Source organism: Triticum urartu, chromosome 7A, assembly GCF_056163025.1.
Source record: "Triticum urartu cultivar PI428250 chromosome 7A, HENAU_Tu73, whole genome shotgun sequence".
Taxonomy (NCBI): domain Eukaryota; kingdom Viridiplantae; phylum Streptophyta; class Magnoliopsida; order Poales; family Poaceae; genus Triticum; species Triticum urartu.
Window position 1 is genome coordinate 136,990,216 of NC_141879.1, and position 12,926 is coordinate 137,003,141.

Below are 12,926 nucleotides of genomic sequence, written 5' to 3' on the forward strand. Positions count from 1 at the left end.
TTTATTCTTATGAGTAAACAAAGACATATACTAAAAGTATCATAAACAAAACAAAAAATTAGTCTAAGATGAAATGAATTAAGAGCATTGGTATTACCCTAATAGGAAAACAGTAAAATCAAACGATGAAAAACTTGCACACATATTAGGTATAACTTGCACTATTCCACAATATGGTTGCAAAAGCATATAATGGTGTAACTTTTAGACAATATGATTTGCACACATATTGCGTAAAACATGCAAGCATACCGTGCTATAGCTCAAGAAACACAATATAAAAATATTATTGCAAATAGTACACAATCCAAATCTATAGGGTGTTTTTGGCACTTCTGAGGGAAAAAGGACATGGCAAGCATGCATATGCGTCCGTGCTACATCTATGGATAGCTACACATGCAGCTTGCTGCGAGGGACTATATACCAATTTAAATCATGCATCACGGAGCCGGTTTGTGGATGATACGACCTCTATGGCTTCTCCAAGAGGCCATGCGGCTTCGATGAAGTATTCACCGTACTTCACCTTCTCTGCCACTATGATCTCTTTTGTCGGCTCCAAACCTGCATATACCTCATATCAGCTAAACCAAGTCTAGTTGATTGGCCTCACATTGCCATTAAACACCAACAGCTGTACCAAAATCCATTCATCGATCAACGAAAACTAAACAGTGAAGACTAATATATATTTGCAGCTGCTTACCGAATCCATCCACGAGCAAGGAGTACTGGTAGATAAGATCCATGCAAATGTAGGGCGTGTCAATAGCTCGGACCCTTGGGTATGCATCCTTCGCTTCCTTGAAGCTCAGCGGGCAAATCTTCTCTGCCGCGTCCCTCCACGCCGCAGGGGTGGTCTTTGCACTGCTAGCCTCGCTGTCGATCAAGCCAACCTGTTGGCCACACACACACACACACACACACACACACAGAGAGAGAGAGAGAGAGAGAGAGAGAGAGAGTTCATCAGTTCTTGTAGCCAACACTAATTCACATGCATCCAGATTAATTAATTGGTTAGTGGTTCCCTTTAACCTGTGATGCCGTGTAGTAGAAGCTGGTGGTGATGTAGAGGTCGGCCAGGCCAGCTCCACCGCCGCCACTCCACACGCCGTTGAAGGTGCAGTTCTTTGTTTCACAGGGTGCATTCAACTTTAGTGCTTTGGTGACGTCCTCTCTGCACTTGACATATGCTGCTCCTTGTGGTGGAGCTATAGCGTCGTATTGCTCTCCATTGTAGGTGTATTTACCTTCATTCAAGGATAAATATGCGTTAGACGGAGATTTCCTTGAGTATGTACTTACTCAACCAAAGGAAGAAGGTGACCATGTACCGTTGAATCCGCGCAACATGCAATAGTTGAATGGTCCATTACTTGCCTTGAAAATCTCTACTCGAGAAGCCAGTGCACCGTAGTGCAAGTAGCTGAAATGGAAACATCCTTAGATTTCATAGGAGCTCACAGTTTTAGACGTAATCTAGTATCTCAAAGTAGTAAATTAATGCAAACAAAATAGTACTAGACACTAGGTAGTACATATAATTAGATTCCGGGACGAAGCCAAAAAAGTCTAATGTCGTCATATATATGACCGTGGGGTCATCTTCTATAAGTGAAGAGTGGTTAGTGCTAAGCTAGAGAAGGATTTTCTAATTTCACTGGGGCCAACTGACCCCAACCTACAAGGCAACTCCGTCCCTGAGCAAATTGTATCATTATTACTCCCTCCGTCCTAAATATAAGTCTTTTTAGACATTTCAAATGGACAACAACATATGGATGTATGTAGACATATTTTAGAGTGTAGATTCACCCAGTTTACTTCATATGTAGTCATTTGTTAGAATCTCTAGAAAGACATATATTTTGGAATGGAGGGAGTAGATAATATTTGATTCCTAAACAGAAGAGACACATACATACAGGGGGAGGGAGCTCCTTGCAAGACACCGTGACATTTGGATGCTCCATCGTTACACACTTATCACCACGCACAGAGTAGGGCTTTCACATTGATCCCAAAAAAGAAAAGAAAAAAAGAGAGTATGGCTTTCACATCACGCTCCATTCTGTTTTGGCTTAGTTGACATACACCCTAATTTTAATATACTACTCTATTCCTATTTCCTATTTTGTTTTTATCCTGAGAAATAGAAAACTCTATTTACCTGATATATTTCTAATTTCCCATTATCTATAATATTTCTGTTTTTGTATTCACCTCGATGCCTTGCACGTGTGTGAAACCACCACAACACAATCCAAAACCATTTTGCTCTGATGTGAGACTTAGTATTGCGGACCTAGTTCGGCATTGCGATGGATTGTTATAATTTAGATCTTCCGACAAGCATTCTCTATTTTAAAATAAGCTTAGCACAACATGGTTCTATTTGAATTGAGGATCCATCTTGTATGACTCGAGAGCTTAGGTATGAACAAATGAACTTTTGCTTCCGTGTATTCTTCACATACCACTTGTTCCACTAGTATGCATTACATAATATTAGTTCTGAGTCCGAATTTCTTTACCATTGTACTAATATATAACTATGTATGATTGTTAGTTATGTCATACAACTATAACCTGTTCTATATATTGCTGCAGAAAGAGTAATAGTTGGTTTTACATGATATATTTCTAACCGAGTCGGCGATTCTGTTATCCTAGAATCATGTCCAAAATTAACCGGTGTATATGTGCCTGCAATCCTTGTTTAGTTCAAAATTTACCACCGATCAAGCATTGTAGCATTGCACCAATTAAGATCCATGTAAGTAAACTAAAAGAGGAGCTTAATTAGGGAAGCTATATGTATCATAGGGCCTTGTAGAATTGCAGTAATTAAGACCAACGTAGTAAGTAAAATAACAAAGGAGAGCTATAGGGTCCAACCTGTAAGCATAGACATTGTAGTTTCTTCCTTTGAGATACTCTTTGGTGACGTACGGTTCCTTCCCGTCAGACACTATGGGAGCGGCGGCAGCAGCAGCTGAAGAGATGGCATATGTCATCTGCACGGACCCACCTCCAAGGTCAATCACACCTACTGTCTTGACGTAGTCTCCTCCCAGTTTACCCAACAAATAATTTAGAGCAACCTACGTACAATATTTGTGTAACATCGGTAAATACGGAGTATGCATTTGTATGTAATGTATATACACAGATAGATGAAGTAATTAAGGCCATGTAGTAGTAGCGGTAGAGCAGCAGCAGCAGCAGCAACACCAACAGCAGTAGTACTAGTAGCAGCAACAACAACAATAGCAGTGGTAGCATATACCCATATGTAAGATCCTTCCTGAGATCCCTCGATAACATTGATCCAACTAGGATTGTACTGAAATTTGCTCTTGCTGTGGATAACATCCCTGACCTGTAATTTAGGAATAGGTTCAACAAGTCAGATTTTCAATCTTAACATCCATTGAAACAAGAAGAGAATATACTTCTCTATGTGCGTATCTCCGTCAAAAAAATGTGCTCAACCCAAGGCCTCTCACAGTGGTTAGTATCATATACTAGTATTTTAGTGATGATTTTCTTTTTCGCAAAAAGTGTATGATTTTCTTGACATTGTTTGTTTTGAGGTTGCTTACCACATACACCATGTGGCGTGCATGATTTCCATTGCATAGTAATATCATAGTCTAGTCTAGTATTATAATGCCACTTTATTTCTTGTTTTTAGAATTTTGGTGTGAAGTTGCGTACAGATTTATTTGTTGTTATTTCTTCTTATTCTATGCCCTATATCATAGTATCGTTAATTATAGTAACACATCATCTTTGTCTTGAGTGGCACTGCAGGCCATTCTTATGATAGTTGTGTAGGGAGAAGTCTAAGAGATGAAAAATACTGCTTCAAGAATTTGCTCTGCCTTGTCATCCCCGATAAGCCTGAGTCCGGCCGTGGCCTGCACATCCGAATGGTAATTTTAGTCAAGATTTTTGTTCAGATCTGAATTTCGGTTTTGTTGGTAGCTAGTGATTTTCATTCTCATCTGTATTACTAGTTAAGTACGAACGAACCCCTAGTTTAACGGGTGTTTTTCCCATGAGCCACCGAGGCACAGTGCTCTTGGCCTTGTCAAGCAGAGGTATGATAGACTTGGCCGCTTCTTGTGGCCGTCCGGCATATGAACTCAGTCCCGGTTCCACCTGCACGCACCAACAGATTAGAAGGGGTGAGAAAGAAACAAGAACATAGATGTGAACAAAGATGTTAAATGAACTCTGGGAGAGTTGTCATATGCGTGATCACCATCCTTCGTATGGAGTGTGCTCCATATGAATACGGAGGCTATTGGGTTTGTGCGCAAACTTAAAGTCTCGGTATCTTGCTTTCATAATTATAGAACCCACTTGTCAATAGGACATCTTTTTTCCAATCATCTTGCCATTCTACGGAAGGTGGGGACCACATGAAATTTTCTTCGCGCCACATGTAATATACACGCAACTATTATAAGGAATACGGTCCAAATGAAAACCCCGGGTCGCCATATATGGAGGCTAAGAAACCATATATGAAGGGCACTCAATAAACTATGACGATCTCGTCAGGTATGACGACTCTGCTAGTGTCATTTTTAGCAAAATCGCAGTAATGATGGTTAATACGGTGATCGAACCGATATAGCTATTCTGCTAGAGTTTGCTCTTACGTGGTTTGTGTGTCATATATACCTTGGCATAGAGCTCGATGTCGTCGCCGATCTCGACGAGGTCCATCTTCTTGTCAAACTGAAAGACATGGACACGCGTGCCCGTGCTACCAGCGTCAAAGATCACGGCGTACTTCCCTGGCGTCGCCACCAGCTTGGGCTCCTCGAGAATGACGCCGGCCTTCCGTCCGAGCACTGCGTCGGCGAAGGCAGAGCTGGCGGACGAGGAGACCAGGAGGAGGAGGAGGAGGATGCCCAAGGCATGAGCCATCGCGAGCTGCTGCTGTGTAGTAGCTACTGCAATTGCTCCAGTGGGTATGCTTTTAAAGGGGTGAGAGGGTGGGGCCAGGACTTTTACATGAGCATCCCCGGGATTTAGTTGGCCGTGCGACCGAGGCCCTACTGCGCAACTCAACAGTCCGAAATGGGCTACCTTCGTATGGAACATCTGCAGTACTCTACGTGATAGTACTACGGATAACACTAGCGCAACGTGTGTCGTGAAAGGATTTGGATGGGGTTGTTGGATCCGACAGACCTATATGTGGCTGCGCTGGACTCCAAAAGAAGAAAAGATCTGACGAAATTACAAAGTTTGCTAGTTGCTAATCAAGTATGGATCCAAATCAGTTGCTGTCTGGCCCCGGCCGGGGCCTGGAGTATCCCCATGCGTTCCATGTTTACATATTCTAGCGAGAGGGACCCTTTAGGAACTACGTACTGCCTATCGAGCGTTCCACCGACGCATGGATATCCCTCCATACGAGGGGTCGGTTCTTGCGCCCTCGTCGCTCTCTCTCTCTCTCGTTGGGACCGAGGGCAATATTTTCTTTCTCCCGCAAAAAAATAATATATTTTTCTTCTTTTTTTCTTCAGTATAGTCATCATACGAATGACGCCATTATATTTAGTAACATCAGAACATCTATGAGACTAGGAACAGACTCATGCTTTGCCACACCGGTCCTTTTTTGTGGTTTATCCATTGTTGTGTGTTCGCGCGCGAGCTATTTTGTGTTGTTGTTTTCATTGTTTTGGTGGGGTGGCTGCGGTGAGAGAGATCCATCGGAAGAGTATATATGGCAAAAGGGCAGCGTAGCTATTTTAAACATTGTTCCGGAGGTATGTCCAAACACGAGCAGAACAACACAAGAAAGCATAGACAATATCCCACATGAGTTTCTAGGGATGTAGATCGTTCTGTTTTCTGGTCTGTTACTTCTGGCAGACCCGGTTGCTTGTAATAGTCTCGATGACTTGCGTTGCTCCATTTTAATAAAAATGGGGCGGGGGAAACCCCTTTTGATCAAAAGAAAAATATCCCACATGAGAATAGAGGGAAAGGGACATTCCTCAGATAAAAATGATGGCGGCAAAGCAAAGAACAAAATTGAGAAAGTAAACAAAAATGAGAAAGTCCGCGCAATGCAGAAAGACGGGCAAAATAATGTCGTACCGCTTTTTGATTGCGGGTGCAACAACCAAAAAGTGCGCTAGCCCCTATTAGAAATAGCCATGGGGAACCGACCGACGACTACACACACCGGATTTGTCAACACATCCATTGCAAGAAGGCGTAACACCACCGACACATGTCAGCGATGTTGCCAGGAAAATAGGGAATCACGACAGCGATGGGGCACGGAGCGGAGTGATGATGATACACCCCTGGCTCAAGCATCGTCCTCGTAGTCGCATCGTCCGGCGGGGTTGCTAGACGGGGCGAGATGGATCTGCGACGATGACGCACTTCTGCGAGTGTGGGCCGACGTTGGTATCAACGGGTAGAGAGAGTTTAGCCATTCAGCAACACTACCGAGGTCGACCAACGTTGTCGGTGAAAGGGGGGTGACGAAAGAGGACACATTATTCACAACCAATGAATGGAGGATGACACTCATTGTAACACCCACGATGCGGCTATATCTCCCACGTGTCGAAGCACGACTTAGAGGCATAACCGCAATGTAGGCATGTCGCAAGAGGGGTAATCTTTACACATCCCATTTACTGAATATGAAAGGAATAAAGAGTTGGCTTACAATCGCCACTTTACACAATACATAAATATGACATTACATCATCCAGATACAATCAAGGTCCGACTACAGAACCAAATAAAGAGAGACAACCCCTAATGCAAAAGATCCCCGATTGCCCTGACTGGGCTCCACTATTGATCAATAGGAAACGAAACAACACAACGAACAAGATCTTCATCGAGCTCCCGCTTGAGCTCGGTTGCGTCGCCTGCACTGATATCATCGGCACCTGAAACTGGTTTTGGGAGTAATCTGTGAGTCACGGAGACTCAGCAATCTCACACCCTCGCTATCAAGACTATTTAAGCTTATGGGTAAGAAAAGGTAGTAAGGTGGAGCTGCAGCAAGCACTAGCATATATGGTGGCTACCTTACGCAAATGAGAGCGAGAAGAGAAGCAAAGCACGGTCGTGAACTAGAAGTGATCCTGAAACTACTTCCGTTCAAGCATAACATGAGACCGTGTTCTCTTCCCGGACTCCGCCAAAAAGAGACTATCACGGCTACACACGCGGTTAATTCATTTTAATTAAGTTAAGTGTCAAGTTCTCTACAACCGGATATTAACAAATTCCAATTTGACCATAACCACGTGCACGGCTTTCGAAAGTTCAAAACCCTGCAGGGGTGTCCCAACTTAGCCCATCACAAGCTCTCATGGTCAACAAAGGAAATTCCTTCTCCCAGGAAGACCCGACCAGACTCGGAATCCCGATTACAAGACATTTCGACAATGGTAAAACAAGACCAGCAAAGCCACCCGATGCGCCGACATCCCGATAGGAGCTGCACATATCCCGTTCTCAGGGCAACACCGGATGAGACATCATACAAGTAAAACCAAACCTCAAGTTTCCCCGAGGTGGCCCCGCGGTCTACTCGGTTCGGACCAACACTTAGACAAGCACTGGCCCGGGGGGGGGGGGGGTTAAAAATAAAGATGACCCTTGAGCCTGCAGAACCCAAGGGAAAAAAGGCTAGGTGGCAAATGGTAAAACCAAGGTTGGGCCTTGCTGGAGGAGTTTTATTCAAAGCGAACTGTTAAGGGGTTCCCACTATAACCCAACCGCGTAAGGAATGCAAAATCAAGGAACATAACACCGGTATGACGGAAACTAGGGCGGCAAGAGTGGAACAAAACACCTGGCATAAGGCTGAGCCTTCCACCCTTTACCAAGTATATATGTGCATAAAGTAAACAATATATAATAGTGATATCCCAACAAATATCCATGTTCCAACATGGAACCAACTCCATCTTCACCTGCAACTAGCATCGTTATAATAGGGGCTGAGCAAAGCGGTAACATAGCCAAACAACGGTTTGCTAGGAAAGGTGGGTTAGAGTCTTGACATGGCAATATGGGAGGCATGATATAGCAAGTGGTAGGTATCGCGGCATAGCAAAAGAGCGAGCAACTAGCAAGCAAAGATAGAAGTGATTTCGAGGGTATGGTCATCTTGCCTGTAAAGTTCTCCGAGTTGACGTAAGCTTGATCCTCGTAAGCGTACTCAACGGATTTCTCGATCATGTACTCGTCTCCCGGATCTACGCAAAGCAAGAGCACAAGCAAAGGAAACAACCATCAACCACGGTGCAATGCGCAAGCAATATGATGCAAAACCTGACATGATATACGGAAAGTGCTATGCAATGCATATGCGTGCTTCGGAAGGAAAAGATTGAACCAGGCCTCAACTTGGAAAACCAAGAGTACCGCTGGAAAGATGAGTTGATTTCGGTCGAAATCGATATAAAGATTACCGGAATCGGATGCACGGTTTGCAAATGGTAAGCAAAACAATAATGGCACAATTCTGCGATTAACAGCACGATGCCATCTAAAATGCAACAAGAAACTAAACTACTGCACTCTAACATAGCAACAAAGCACACGACAGTGATCTACTCAAGATGCTTGACAAAAGATGAACACTGAGCTACGACTAAATCACACAATAGCAGGTTCAAGCAAACATGGAAAAAGTGCAAAAGATATCAGCATCATAGACTTAGTGGAAATAACATGTCAGGAATTAACATCAGGAGGCAATGTTTAGAGCAAGATAACAACATGCTACAGGCATGCATGGATCTACTCAAAGCATATAACAAAAGTCCCTTACTGACCATAAGCCAAAAAGGATCACAAGATATGATGGAACCCATGTAAACATAGCAAGTTTCGTTAACAAATTCAGACTTAGCAGAAAACTGGACATGGCAAAAACAGAGTTACGAAGGCATCGTTGCGAGCTCGATGCACTCATCACAAGGCATTGCATGACAAGCTAAGTATACTACCAGTAAGAAGACATGTTCATGAAGCCAACCAAATCAAGAACAAACTCATAGCATGCACGGATCAACTACAACAACCTTGGCAAAATTGATTAACACGTAAACAATCTGCCAGGAACATTTTATAACAAAAGTAGAGAAAGATTGTGTCATTCTAGGGCACTCCATAAATGCAAACAAGGACATGGATGGGTAGAGCACAAGCATATGTCCAAATCATCCTTACTGAACATACTCAAAAGAGGCATGAATCTCTCTGTAGCAACATGAATACATGGCATTAAAAAATCAGCAGGGAAATGACAGTAGAATTCTAAGTCCCCGAAAACAACAATATTACGAGAGCTACTTTGCATGCATGTGCTAGTCACCACATTAATCACAAAAATACATGGCATACACCCCTGTAAAGATGGCATGGCATAGCCCAAAACACATGTAGAGCTCATGCTCATATGTAGCACACAATAATCATGGCAAAAATGACAAATGCTCAAGATCTGTTAAGAAACAGAACTAACATTTTATAGCATTCTTGCATCAACAATTTTGGCATCAATATGGACTCAAACAAGCATGGCACAATGGAAAGAAATGAAGAGCACATCCAGATGAACATTTTGGTATATAGCACGCACAAAATGGAGCTACGGGTGAGGAGATATGTCATGATGAATAGAGCAATAAAATTATCAGGATCTGGGACTTAGAGAAAAATTAGACCTTCGAAAGTCAACGGGACGAGGACGTGCGGGACAAGGAGATTCAGGACGTGGGCGTGACGTTTGGTTCGCCGGACCAGTGGATCTCGTCCAACCGGCTGGATCTCGCCGGAGAAGACGACGATGGACGGAGGGAGGGGCGCGGTCGCCTGGGCGCGGCGTCGGTCGCCGGAGGCGCGCAAGGCGGCACGGACGGCAAACGCCGGCGAGGCAGGAGGCGGCGCGAGGCGGGGCGGCGATGGCGGCGGAGCAGCAGGCGGCGGCGCACGCGGTGGGAGGCGGCGGCGGCGCACGACGGACGAGGCGGCATGTCGAGAGGTGGCTGCGGTAGCGGAGAGCGTCGCCGACGCAGGCGGAGCGAGGAGGCGGCAGCGCGGATCCGGGCTCCCGCGGGCTCGGGCGGCGGTGGCGGATGGGCCCCGCGGGCTGGCTGCGGGCCTCATGGGTCGCGGCGGCGGGGACGGCAGGTGCGGGACAGGTGGCGTGATGCCACTGGCCAAGAGCGGCGGCTCTGCTGAGGTGGCGGCGCGCGATTGGTCGGAGTGAGTGTCCGGCGTGGATGCACATGTCCGGTGGCGCGGTGGAGAAGGGGCTAGGGTTTGTACTGCGCGAAATATGGAAGGGGAGGTGCTTATATAGGTAGAGGGAGCTAGGCGTGTCCAAATGAGGTGCGGTTTTCGGCCACGCGATCGTGATCGAATGACCGAGAGGATGGAGGGGGTTTGGATGGGTTATTGGGCCACTTTAGAGGGGTGTTGGGCTGCAACATACACGAGGCCTTTACGGTTCCCCGGTTAACCGTTGGAGTATCAAACGAACTCCAAATGGCACGAAACTTGACAGGCGGTCTACCGGTGGTGTACCAAGGCCACTTGGCAAATCTCGGTCCATTCCGAGAAAGTTTAACACCCGCACATGAAAAGAGGAAAAAGGGGACGAAGGAGGACATAGGAGTGTCGGATTGCAAAACGGACAACGGGAAAAATGCTCGGATGCATGAGACGAACACGTATGCAAACGCGATGCACATGATGACATGATATGAAATGCATGACATGGAAAAAACCCAACCACGAAGGGAAACTCGCAGCACAACTCCGGTAAAGGCAAGAGTCGGAGTACAAATATGGAAAGTTGTATCCGGGGCGTTACAACACTCCACCACTACGAGAGGATCTCGTCCCAATATCTAGGATGGCACCGGAGGGAAACGGAAGAGGAAGAGAAAAGGTAAAAACTAAGTTGCTTCTTCGACAAACGAGTGAAACCATGAACCTCGAGAGGTTGAACAACTTCGAGAAAAGAATACAACAAAGATGAACGAAGTTGAAAACACTCCGTTATAAAGGAGAAACATGGAAGAACAAATTCGGACATCACTCCGGTTGAAAAGAGATGCAAGACTTGATAAGATGAAAAGAACTTGAGCAGAGGACACAACACTCCGGTTAAATGGTTAAGCATGAAAAGAACACGATCCTCACAACTTGAGATGATGAGAGAAGTGAGAAACATTACAATGCCCCCGGAACAAGAAAGAATATAGATCATTGAAATGAAAGGATGGAAAAGAAAAAGGTCAACTTATGCCACAAGTGAGCTTGGAGATCACCCTTCCAAGAAAGTTATAACGGAGTTGTTGGAAAACCAACAACGAAAAGGATAGGCTTGATATGGGCTTATGGAAAACATCTCAAAAATTATGAGGTGAAATTCTGCCACTAACGGAAACAATGGATTTGGATTGATATGAACAAGGAGACGAGAAACTTATTTTCACCGGGAGGGTAACTGAAGAACTTGGGTCATTAATAAGCACCATAAATAACAACAATCCTTAGGGAAAGCTTTAGGTGAAATATAACCCAAGATAACTCCAATGACGAGATTAATGGATTTAAAATACCTCATTCTTGATAACTTGTGAATCATGAAACACGAAGGGAAATTATCAATAATGACATAACACCACCTCAAAAGATAAGATAGGAAGAACTGCACTTAGAAATGCAAGATGAAGAAACCTTGATGTCCTCTGAAAAGAATCTCGATGAACACTTCGAGAAGGAATTAAATCCTTGACGAACCACCATGTAGAACCTCCATGAAGAACTCTAGTAACAAAAGGATGATCAAACGAAAGGAAAGAGAAGTTGAAAACACAAGGTGAAGCCTTGTAATGATGTATATAGATCTTCGTGGTGATGAGAGCTTGGAACTCTGGGAAAGAAAGATGAACAAAAGAAATCAAGAATTTGACTAGCCTCCGGAATAAGGAATTAATTATTTGGGTGAATCAAGAATAAGAATTATGTTATGCTCATCCTTCACCAATTAGATTAATGACAAACAACGGATTTGGCATACTACTTATTCTCATAGAAAGGATTAAGATAGATATAGCGCAAACTTGATAAAAGACTTCAACGAACCACCGTTAGGATTGAAACAACGAATAAATTGATATGATACCAAGTGTAACGGAATCTTGAATGAACCACTGTCAGAATTGAAAAATGAACGAAGTAAAGGGGTGAATCACCGTTAAGAATTAGCAAATGAACGAAGATACATGAGAGAGTTTAGATACAAGCGAACGAAGAGGTCATGAACTGATTAGAGGATATTTGATCGATGCACCAGTATGATTTGGACAACAATAGCTGAAAGCTGAGGATGAATAAACCCGATATGGTGGCCTTCGTAGAATCAAATTGAAAAGAATCTTGAATTGCTCCGGATAGGTGAAACGAATTCTCACAATCGAAAACAATTATGATAGGAAGACATCAAGCTAGAACCATGAATCTTGAAGAGAATGGAGCAAGATATGGAGGAAAACTCTTCTTCGGTCTTCAAATGTTGAAAATGATGATGCGAAACACCAACATGGGTTGTTGAGATACTCCGGGATGAATATTTGAAAGGTTGAACCAACGATGAAAAGAATTTGAAAGATCTTGGAGAAGGCATTTGACTGATGATAACTCATTCTTACGTCAAACTTTGAAAGATTTGAGAATAGCTTCGGTAAAAATTAGAAGAGTCAGGTAAGATCCTGGAAAAAGACCTGTGGGTTAGGGCCCACTCAAAAGATACACCATAGAACTATTACTTGAAAAGGAGATAGCACCGGTTGAATTAAATGGCTTGAAGCTTGAACGAATGCAGAGCGGAAACA

General features: G+C 44.0%; 1 protein-coding gene across 2 annotated transcripts; it reads right to left on the bottom strand.

Annotated features, from left to right (window-relative positions):
* Nucleotides 1-267: 267 nt before the first annotated feature.
* On the bottom strand, nt 268-4,984 carry LOC125530668 (putative apyrase 3). Of its 2 annotated transcripts, XM_087535117.1 has the most exons (9): nt 4,702-4,984; nt 4,045-4,173; nt 3,873-3,929; nt 3,296-3,388; nt 2,905-3,110; nt 1,341-1,432; nt 1,042-1,256; nt 710-899; nt 268-567 (listed from the first exon to the last, which is right to left on the bottom strand). In XM_087535117.1, the coding sequence occupies exons 1-9, from the start codon at nt 4,948-4,950 to the stop codon at nt 437-439; spliced, it is 1,362 nt and encodes a 453-aa protein (XP_087391243.1). In that variant the 5' UTR covers nt 4,951-4,984; the 3' UTR covers nt 268-436. The 2 variants fall into 2 exon arrangements, with proteins under 2 accessions (XP_087391243.1, XP_087391244.1); XM_087535118.1 differs by lacking the exon at nt 3,873-3,929.
* Between the last annotated feature and the right edge of the window lie 7,942 nt (nt 4,985-12,926).

Bases quoted from the DNA above. Each gene is read 5' to 3' on its own strand.
- LOC125530668 (XM_087535117.1), bottom strand. From the start codon at position 4,950: ATGGCTCATGCCTTGGGCATCCTCCTCCTCCTCCTCCTGGTCTCCTCG. The intron at 3,389-3,872 runs GTATTTTTCATC...CCTAAATTACAG, and splicing joins CAGAGCAAATTCTTGAAGCA to GTCAGGGATGTTATCCACAG. The intron at 3,111-3,295 runs GTATATGCTACC...TATTGTACGTAG, and splicing joins AGGAAGGATCTTACATATGG to GTTGCTCTAAATTATTTGTT.